At 35.7% G+C, this 10350-nt stretch overlaps 3 protein-coding genes across 3 annotated transcripts; all 3 read left to right on the top strand.

Moving 5' to 3' along the window:
* The first annotated feature begins 2758 nt into the window (after positions 1-2758).
* LOC119071335 (lipopolysaccharide-induced tumor necrosis factor-alpha factor homolog) lies at positions 2759-3655 on the top strand. The gene is made up of 3 exons (XM_037176220.1): positions 2759-2947; positions 3010-3160; positions 3227-3655. The coding sequence occupies exons 1-3, from the start codon at positions 2818-2820 to the stop codon at positions 3330-3332; spliced, it is 387 nt and encodes a 128-aa protein (XP_037032115.1). The 5' UTR covers positions 2759-2817; the 3' UTR covers positions 3333-3655.
* Positions 3656-6519: 2864 nt separating this feature from the next.
* On the top strand, positions 6520-7525 carry LOC119071310 (coiled-coil domain-containing protein 124). Its single transcript, XM_037176189.1, has 3 exons — positions 6520-6984; positions 7047-7150; positions 7210-7525. The coding sequence occupies exons 1-3, from the start codon at positions 6637-6639 to the stop codon at positions 7394-7396; spliced, it is 639 nt and encodes a 212-aa protein (XP_037032084.1). The 5' UTR covers positions 6520-6636; the 3' UTR covers positions 7397-7525.
* Positions 7526-8667: 1142 nt separating this feature from the next.
* LOC119071336 (dynein light chain roadblock-type 2-like) lies at positions 8668-9466 on the top strand. The gene is made up of 2 exons (XM_037176221.1): positions 8668-9016; positions 9080-9466. The coding sequence occupies exons 1-2, from the start codon at positions 9008-9010 to the stop codon at positions 9413-9415; spliced, it is 345 nt and encodes a 114-aa protein (XP_037032116.1). The 5' UTR covers positions 8668-9007; the 3' UTR covers positions 9416-9466.
* Positions 9467-10350: the final 884 nt, after the last annotated feature.

Raw genomic sequence — 10350 nt, 5'->3', positions numbered from 1 at the left:
GCACTGGTTTCGAACAGTGGCCGTGCTGAAGGCTAAAATAGTCTCGGTCTACGACAACACATACAACGGATTAAAACAAAGTTTAATTGAGGAAAAAACGAAAAAAAAAATGAAAAAACAAAAACAATCAAAGTTTTAGTAGAAAATACTGTTTTGTTAAAATCAAAAAAGAAAAATTTAATTAGATGTGTAAATCCCAAAAGAATGACAAAAATCCCCCTTTTCAAATTCAATTTTTATTCACCAAAATTAGAACTTAAATTATGTAACTCTTAGTCTAAATGAGAAAAGGAAAATGCTTTATTTACTCGATATATATGGATATGCAATGTGTATATAATGTAGGAAACAAGCAAAAACTTCAAGATATTATTTCATAGGAAAATGTAGAGATGATATATCGAGCCGCGAAAGATAAACTTAAGCAATTGTGTACAACTATTAAGTTAAATTCAGATTTTACCAGTAATTTTAGTGATTTTTATTTATACTTTTAGCATTGCTCTTACAAATCACATAAATTATATAGTAATCGAATTGAAATTGTAATTAATGTACATTATTTTCCGTTATTAGTGGCATCTAATCGCCTCCATAATTTAGTTGTACTTATTCAGAACGTCGACAATTAGAGAAAGAAAATACTGACCCATACCCAAGGAGAAATGAAAATTGGAATGAGACAGAATTCACAATTGATCGAAACTTCCTATTAAGAGCAATGGATTATTTGCAAATTTGTAGCCTACATTTAGGCAGAAAAATATTCGTTTTTTGATTATTTCTCTGAACCAAAACTTTTTTTTTTTAAAGTAAAACCATTAAAGCCCCCAAAAATGGGTTACTTTGAATGGAAAAATTGATTTGTGAGTCATAACTTATCACACTTGGAGAAACCTTTGCAAATTGTGTAAAGTTATGTAATCTGCACAGGTTTCCATTCAACGTAACACATTTTTGCGTACTTTATTGGCTTTACTTTTTCAAAAAAAGATTTTGGTTCAAAGAAATCATCAAAAAACGAATATTTTTCCGCCTGAATGTAGACTACAAAAATATAAAGTGCCCATTGCTCTTAAAGCCGGAGACTTCTCATTACCGTCAATTGTAGCCTTTTTGTCTCTTTGAATCTTCATTTTTGCTCGGGAAATTTAAAAGAAACGAAATTTCTATATCCGTCTTCAATTAATTATAGTTCAATACAATACACTGCAATACGTATGACTCACGGCTGTAACTACAAAGATGTCGTCATCAATTCGATGATTTCTATTATACCAACCCTGAAACTGATCGTGTTCGAGGCAAGTGGAACACTAAAAATTCTCAATTTCTTACCGCATTATCCTTCCATGTAACTTCTGTGGACACACTTTCATGCTTTTTACCGAAGTAGTGTTTGTTACTTTCAAAAACAAGCTTTTTTTAAACGGCTAATCATCTGCTATTGACAAAGACGTTATCCCCAGCTGAGGTTATCTTTTAATGCTGAAATGTATAGTAAGACTAGAGCAGTACAAGATCGGATATCGTACATTACATCGGATATACGATACTCAAAACAAAAGAAGTAACAGATTGACGTTATGTGACGACACCCTTTCCGTTTATAAAAGGTTAAAAGTGAAAAAGTAAATTTTAGTCAAAACAGAGAAAATCAGAAATTACTATGATCTGGTCTTCGTAAATGTTAGTCTAGTGTTTACTTAAAGCTTATCTGACATTTCCTTATGGCAGATACCGACGTTAGATGCAATGAAATAAAAATAATAAAAGAGAGAAAGCGACCGCCTTTTCTTGGATTAAAAAAAAATTAGCAGAAAAAACTATGAATAAGTCAATATAGGCCTAAAGTGAATGTAGTGGCAGAAAGCAAATGAAAATCTTTTTATGAATTAGAAACCAGATCTGAGATAGACTTACTTAAAACAAAAACAAAATAATTGCAAAATTTAAAATTGAATGAAAACAAACAAACAATAAAAATGGAAAATTAGTGAAATGAAAAGAAATCTTTACCAAATGTACGATCGTAAAAATAAATATTTAAGAATTTAATCTAAAAAAAGTTTTTTTTTGTAATAAACAGAAGCTTTTTTGGACACACCTAGGTCGCACAATTTTACAAAATGAACTAGAAATTTTGTAACTGAACGATTTACAAAGAAGAAATAACAAAGAAAATATGAAAATCAAACTTTTACTAAAATTAAAAATCTTGTCTCTTTTTTGATTTTATGATATTCATACATAAAAAAAATTGGTTTTTACAAGCATTCCATATTGATATTTACTCCTATTATTACCATTTACATTGTATTGTGTAAGTATTTATTGCAAGAAAAAAGATGAAAATATAAAATTAAATCAAAATATCCTTAAACTTTCGCCTTTTACTTACCACCAGCTGGTTATCTACTCCATTCTACATCCGCTACAACCTTTGAGAGAGTATTACAAGTATAAATAAATGCCAGGTCTTCTACTTCGCTGGAGTTCAACTATTCTGTTCAAAGTTTTGGATGGTACAAGATCTGGGAACAATGACGAAATCACTGAATGAATCTTAACTCGGTGAAATTTTCCGTGGGGATGAAACTTTGAAGAAAATTAAAGAAAAAGTTTTCATTGTTTGCTAAAAATAAACCGAAAGTATCACCTTGTGCATCTGAAATAATGGGACTGAATAGAGTAAACAAATTTGATAACCCAAAGAGGTCAACATCATTTTCATATTCATATTAATATTGCCGATCATCTTTCATTCAGTTCATAGCATTTTGAAAAGAGTTTGCACTTGAAGCGAAAATATAAGAGATGGCAAATCCGGAAAATTTCGATTCCCCTCCGCCATACAGTACAGTCACTGCCGAAAATGAGAAAAATCTGGCTCTAGTTTCACAAGACAGTGTTTTGAATAAGAAACCAGAGCCCGCAGTGCAAACAGGTGATTAAAATTTGAATTGACCTCAAGAATTATCAGTGAAATGTCTGAATTTTTGTTCAAAGTGGATCGAATAATTTATGTTGGTACTCAACCTGTGGGACCAAAACCAGCGGTTTTAGTTTGTCCCTCATGTTACGAAACGATTCAGACAAAAGTGAAGAAAAGGGCAAGTTCCAACGCTCACATGGCATGCTTATTGTTGGGTTTGTTTGGGTGAGTTCAGGTTTAAATATCCGTAAAATTCAGTCTGTTAAAACGCCTAAAGTTTTCCTTTTTCAGTTTCTATCTATGCTGCTGCATTCCCTATTGCATGAAATCTTTTAAGAACTTTCATCATTCATGTCCTCACTGCGGTGCATACGTTGGCCAATACCAAAATCACTAATTCTCGTTTCATTGACAAATAATTGAATAAAGACACGTCGACAAAATAATCCATCGATTTCAAATGAATCATTGCATAGTATAGTCTGTTGCGAGTTGTCCTTTCGCTCATATTGAATGTAAAAAGCGATTTTATGGTTGATTATCGTAGGTGGGTCGGCCACGAACTCGAATCGCAATGTTGCCAAGCTGGGATCGACCTGGTTTTTGTCAGGGAGCCGCCGTCAGCTAAAACTTCTTTCGGCTCTATAAAATTGAATTTTGATCCGAATTGAGTGGGAAAAAAATCTTGTGTTCCTTGAACCTTTCTGCATACGAGAAAAATATAAGTGATTGAAAAAAATATGCAGGTGGCGCTGTAATTCAAGATGGCGACCATCAATACAAAAAATGTGCAAATCTGGAAAATCCGGTAAATGCTTTTTTTAAAGTAATGTTATTTATTTTTAACATAAAATAGACACTATTCGGAATAATTTCGCCCATGGAACCATGTCAAAAATATTTCATTTTATATTTTTAAATAAATTTTCAAAAATCAAAATTTCATAGAGCGAAAAGAAGTGTTAGGCAACGTCGGCCCCCTAGACCAAACCAGGCCGATCCCAGCTTGGCAACATCGCGATTTGAGTTACTGGTCGATCCATCTACGATAATCAACCATAAAAACGCTTTTTACATTCACTATGAGCGAAACGGCTTTTTTGAACAACTCGCACTTGACCCTTCCTTAGAATCCTTTTTGTAAGAACATTTTTATCTGTGTACTGTTCAAAAAAAATAAATTGGATTTTCTAATTTTGATAACTTCCTTCGACTCACTTCGCACTTCAAGTATGGAATTGAAACTGGACAGTGTATCGAACAAATTTGGCACTGTAAAGAATGTGGAACATATTCCATACAAAATAGTACTCTATGTGGCAGCTGTCATTGAAAGAACTTTTGCTTGAAGTGCGTTGCTGCTGTCGACAACGTCATTTTTTGCAGAAACATTTAACATGAGCTGCTTCAATTTTTTTACAGTCCTTTTTAATCGCGCGTTTGCAGAGTATCTGCCAGTCCCATTTAGAAAAAAAGAATTTTTGTACATCCCACATGCGTCAAAAACCGTACTTTTCATGTTTCAAGCACTACTTTCGACGCCCTCAGCTAGATTTCTAAATTTCGTATCTCAAAATACCGACTCAACGGTAGTGCTGATTTTTGCGGGAGTGATACAATTTTAATAATCTACAGAGTTATGAACGCACTAGGCTACGTTCTCTACTCGTATTTTTTTTCATTGAGAACAAGAAAAATGCTCAAAGACTGAAATTGAAAAATTTCTTTTGTTTTCAGCTCTTTTCGCATTGCCTTAAAATGCCAAATTTGCATTTGCTGCTAAATTTTCTCAATTGAAATAAATTAACCAAAGAAAAATGGTAGCAAATGCAAATGAAAACAACAGAAATTTTTCGTTAATTTTACATTAAATCAAGAGTAGGATATGTGAAGCTGATGCTTTCCAAGCAGCTAAGCCGCCAATGGACCTGTTGTGCATTACCTATATTTTCGTGAGATTTTACAATTGTGAATTGTAAATCGTGTGATTCATCTATTAGAAGATAGGTGTCGTTAGTAGTTGACATTTTAGAATCACGATTGTGACTAACGTATGCAACGTATAAGAACTATGTTCAGCATTTTTGGTTTGTTTTAGAGACCTATTTCGATCGATAGATCTGGCTAATGTTAACTTACAGCAGAGACTAATCATTTACGAATATGAAAAACCCTATGAAGAATGTCTGACACGGGAGTCGAACCAGTGACATATAGAGCGTGAATTAAGCAAATTAAATAAAGTGTGGGGATAATGTCATATTTAATCGAATCAGATGTGGGGTGGCTCGAAAGAACGATGCAAATGTCATCTCCTAGCTTCATGAAAAACAAAAAATGGAATAGAAACCAAGGCTGTCTACTTTGAGGAGGTCACGCAGATCGCCATTTTATTAGATACGCGGGAACACACCACTTCTGACGGTTTTACCAAGGCAAATATTGTGAGGAGGTAATGCCATATACAACCGAATCAGAAGTACAGTGGCACGAAAGTTTGCTGTAAACGCCATCTCTCCCTGTCTTTAAAATAACAAAATTGCTTAGAAACCTGGGCCATCTGTTTTGTGATAGACAGAACATTTTGTGAAACACAAATAAATCTTAGTCACCCATTTTAAAAAAAGATGTCAGTGGCAACGAACTATTGTGCTAGGCCGCGCGTCTGAATGACATTACCTCCGCCCATATATTTATCTTGGATTTTACATTTAAAAAAAATTCACCACATCATCAAGACGACTACAATCATCAGAGTAGGTGAATTTTTGTATGAAATCGGCCATTTTATCATCAACTGTGGTGTGTAACCCGCGTATCTGTAACTGCGTGACCTGTATCTGTATCTGCGTGACCTCCCCAAAGTATACAGCCTTGATAGAAACTCGGGCCATCTGTTGTGAGACAGTAAATAGTTATTTACATAAGAAGGGTAAAGAGTTGAAAAGTAGAGTTTTTGTGTGAATTTTAATGAACCAAGGCGAAGCCGCAGTCAATAACCACACGAAAACGAGACTTTTCAACTTTGATACTGAGTTTCGTAATTGATTTTACATGCTTTTGAAAACTAACCCAATTTTTTTGTTTTCCTCGGTGTGTAATAAGCCACTTTCGACCCAAGGAGTAAAGCATGGACAATATTTTGTTGAACACAAGAAAATCTTAATCAACCATTTTAAAGAAAGGTGTCATTAGCATCGAACTTATGTGCTAGGCCGCGCGTCTGAATACAGTGCCAAAATTTGTTCGATACATTGTACCATTTTACGCTTTAAGTGCGTTGAGTGAGTTCATCACTACCTGGACAATCAGGAGAAAGTGGACGAGTCGACGAGTGGCTGAAAACTGAACGAAAAACTAAATTTCAACGATTCCTAATTAAGTGAATTCATTAGTTTTTCAGTTTTAGGGAACACTCAGAAAACTTATACTGAAGCCCTAGTCAGCACGGCACTATAAGTTATAGTATAAGCAACGCAACACCAACAAAAAAACTTCATATTTTTGTTTCTATTAATTTGCATTAAGTATCCGTACTATACATTGCACTGTTGTGTAAACCATTCAAAACATCAGCTGTGGAGCTGTCACTCGATTTTATGTGTGTTTATTCTTTGTGAAGGTCTACGTTTTTGAACTCGTAAATTTTATTTTTCTAAAAAGAAAGTTAAATTTGGTTTTTTAACTAAAATTTATTAAAAATGCCGAAGAAATTATCAACGAATACAAAGTCTGCCGAAGCTCGAGAAAAGAAGGCAGCACAAAAGAAGTCAGCCAACGACAAGGCGGCAAAGGAAGCTGAGGATAAATTGTGGGAAGATGATGATAAAAATTTGGCCAAGAAGAAGCAAAAGAAGGAGGAGGAGGAAAGAAAGAAAGCTGAGCTGTTGAAAAAGAAAGCTGAAAAGAAGGCATTACTGGAAGAGGAAATGGCATCGATAAAGGTTACGGCTAAGCAGTCAATACAGAAAATTACCCAAGCACAAATCCAGGCTGAAGTGGAGAAACGAAACAAAGTTATCGAAAACGTGAATGCTCCTCCAAAATCGGTAAGCTTTGAAATATTCTGAAAATATTCTTTGCGTTGTGGTCTACTGTGTTTATAATCTAGGAACCAAAAGTGGTACATCCTGCACCATTAGAAGAAAATTTGAATAGACTGTTGGCTGATACCAATTTTGCTACGACAGTCGATGAGGCCATAGCGGTTTTAAGGTAAGAAATGTTTTGCTTGCAAATGATATTTGGGTTTGCAAACATTTCAATCATTCCAGTGTTAACGATGACGAAGCTGACCGACATCCAGAGAAACGAATGAAGGCTGCGTATAAAGCGTTCGAAGCTGAACATTTACCTCGCATTAAGTCTGAAAATCCAACAATGCGCATGTCTCAATGGAAGCAAATGCTACACCGCGAGTGGACCAAATCATCGCAAAATCCTATCAATAACAGAGACTAGATGTTTCGGTATTGTTGCTTGAGACGACTGCTATCGGTGATGTACTAAATATAAATTGGCAAAAATGTAACGTTCATGTGGAATGCGCACTGAAAATGGAAATTTCTAATTAAAAACTTAATGCGAAAATTTTGGGTCCTTTCCGTTCCTGGAATATCTCAGGTGGGAGTAAGTTTGGCTTATTTTCATTTCTCATCCTCTCATGCCTATAGCCAAGTACACATTACATTTAACGAAACAGATCTACCTACGGTGTGGCTCTTAATTGCCTTCATCTTAGACTAAATCGTGTGGGTGTTAATGGAGAAGTATACGTCAGCACTCGCTTTAAACATCAAAGTTTAAACTGACAGTAGGGTTGGGCGTCTGAGTGGGAGAGTGAAATGTCGCTAATAGAAGCGGTTTGTCATCCACAGATGAATGAAAGTCGGAATAAGGGACAGAAGCAGGGGTTTTCTCAGAAGAGGTGGACTTCGATATTTCTAGGTGAAAACGCTACTGTCTTAACCATAGGTGTTGAGGAGATGATCCGTACGAGGATCAAATACAGGAAGTTTCTATTTGCACTGATACCGAATCGTCAATAGAATCGCTGTCATCAGTCAAGCTTTCGTCAAGTTTAGTTCTCCAATGTTTCTATGTGTATCGAGTGATAACGATGTTAGGCTAGCTTGGGCTTGAGAGAACCATCAAGACAGGTGGCAAGCTCTGACTAGCTGCAGGCAATCGAAGGAATTTCGGGTGGGTTGTAGAGCGAAGAATACCAAATTCCATCTAAGCGAGGATCGGGTCAAGCTACGAGGAACGGTCACACAAGTTTCAAATACTACCTTAACAAGATAGGGACCGACCCGATCTGTAGAAGATGTGGTTTAGAACCAGAGACAGTGATGCATTTTTCGTATACGTGTCCTGCGCTGAATAATCTAAGACACAAGCATTTTGGGCATTTTTACAAGTTCCGAAGAGCGGTCTGAACTCGATCTAGTTAAATTTCCTTTTTTAAAAGGTTGACGACCGTAGGTAGGAAATTTATTATTATTTTAGAAGAGAAGGACAGCGCAAGGAATGACCTAAGTATCTTTTACTTGATTTATATTGTCCTCTAGACGTCTGATATTGAACGGGAAGAATTCTCTGACACTACTAACTGCTAAGTAATAGCAATCATAAAATCGTATTGCGCTAGTTTTAACTGCTCTTGTTTATATTTATGTTAATTCATAACAATCTTGTTCCCCCTTTTAAAAACCCAGCAGTTCATAAAAAAACGAAAAGCAGCTAGGTACGCATTTAATGTCATTCAACCTGAAGGCAGAAACAAAAATCACTTATACATGAGGTGAAATTCATAATACAAATGCAGAGGGGGGAACAATTACAATAGATAAGATCAGCAAATCTCATAAAAGCCTGTCATAGTAGAACAATATATAGAAATATCAACTCCCCTTATGTGTATCAATTGTGCTGCGTTAAAAAGAAACTCGAATAAAAGAATTTTGGATTCCGTTGGCATTGGTTGTCATTCATACAATTTCGGAACAAATTCGCTGGAGACTCGGCTGGAGACAATTATAAGGACATATTAACCCATTGATATAGCTATAAATGGCCAATGTATGGTTACTTATTGATAACAGATTCCAACAATTTTTAATGGCCATAAATAAAATTCCTCAGAGAACGATTCGCGAGCACCGAGAGTATATAGAAGAATGTCTCCGCCTGATAATGCTGAAGAAAGATGTTCTGGACGCCCTAGTCATCGATATGAACGGTTATCCTGTGAAGTCAACGATGTCTGACGAATTGACTCTGCGATATATTGGTCTCTACGGTCAGGTAATAGATAAAGCACGACTTATGCTCACACAGTTGGATTCGACCGATGAAATAACATTTATGAGAATACGTTCGAAAAATCATGAAGTGATTATAACGCCTGACGACAAGTGCATTTTCTTGGTTATTCAAAATCCAAGATCGGAATATCGTCTGGATGGTTCGTCAGAATAATTTATTAAATTGGTGAAATTGAAAAAACCTTGCAGAAATAAATAAATTTGTTGAATGTGGCTTTTTTAACCTTCAGTACGGACGAACAACAATAGTTTTACATTTTAAAAAGGCCGCACATATCGCAAAAGTGTCATTAAATCTGCTACTTCGTTTGTGTAAAGGATTTTTTTTAGACTCTTCAAGGATTCAAAGCGAAAATTCGTAGAAGAAATGTTCCTCGTATCGGGTAATGTAATAATTTCAAATAGGTTTTGAACCTTTGTCTTATGAAAACTGAAAGTGATGTACTGGCTGTACTGGCCTATAATCTAGTTGTTGCAAAGGAAGTATTTACATATTTCGGTCGCAAGTAATTATCGAAATATCAACGTAATGATCGCAATATAGTTAACTATGCGAGGAGCGTAGCAGTAGGTAGTACCGCTGTCAACTTTATATTACTGCAAATAAGTAGAAAGCACAGGTCACTTCCTGTAAGGATTTTCTGCTTTTTTCCCCTTCATTAGAGTAAGGCTTCATTTACACTTACATAAAAAGTACTCCGTGTGAGTACTCTCACGGCTCTCACCCGGAGTACTTTTTGTTGAGTGGAAACCATACTTACACTTAGAGTGTCTACGTCGCCATCGTATCCGGTTTGGTCTTCACGTGTGCGTCTACACTTTGCTTCCTCAGTAAACGCAATGAAAGTATGCAACGACCAAGGTAAATAAATGGGCGGAGGTAATGACATTCAGACGCGCTGCCTATGATTTACTTGTTTTTCACGAAATGTTGTGCCTACCACAAAACAGATGGCCCAAGTTTAAGTCATTTTGTGTTTTTAAAGAAAGGGAGAGATGGCGTTTATAGCGAACTGTCGTGCCACTGCACATCTGATTCTGTTAAATATGGCATTACCTCCCCCCATATATCTACCTTGACAACGACTG

The sequence above is a fragment of the Bradysia coprophila genome (genome assembly GCF_014529535.1).
Source record: "Bradysia coprophila strain Holo2 chromosome IV unlocalized genomic scaffold, BU_Bcop_v1 contig_144, whole genome shotgun sequence".
NCBI classification, from domain to species: domain Eukaryota; kingdom Metazoa; phylum Arthropoda; class Insecta; order Diptera; family Sciaridae; genus Bradysia; species Bradysia coprophila.
The sequence above is the reverse complement of the archived record's forward strand: the minus strand, read 5'-3'. Positions and strand labels throughout refer to the sequence as shown.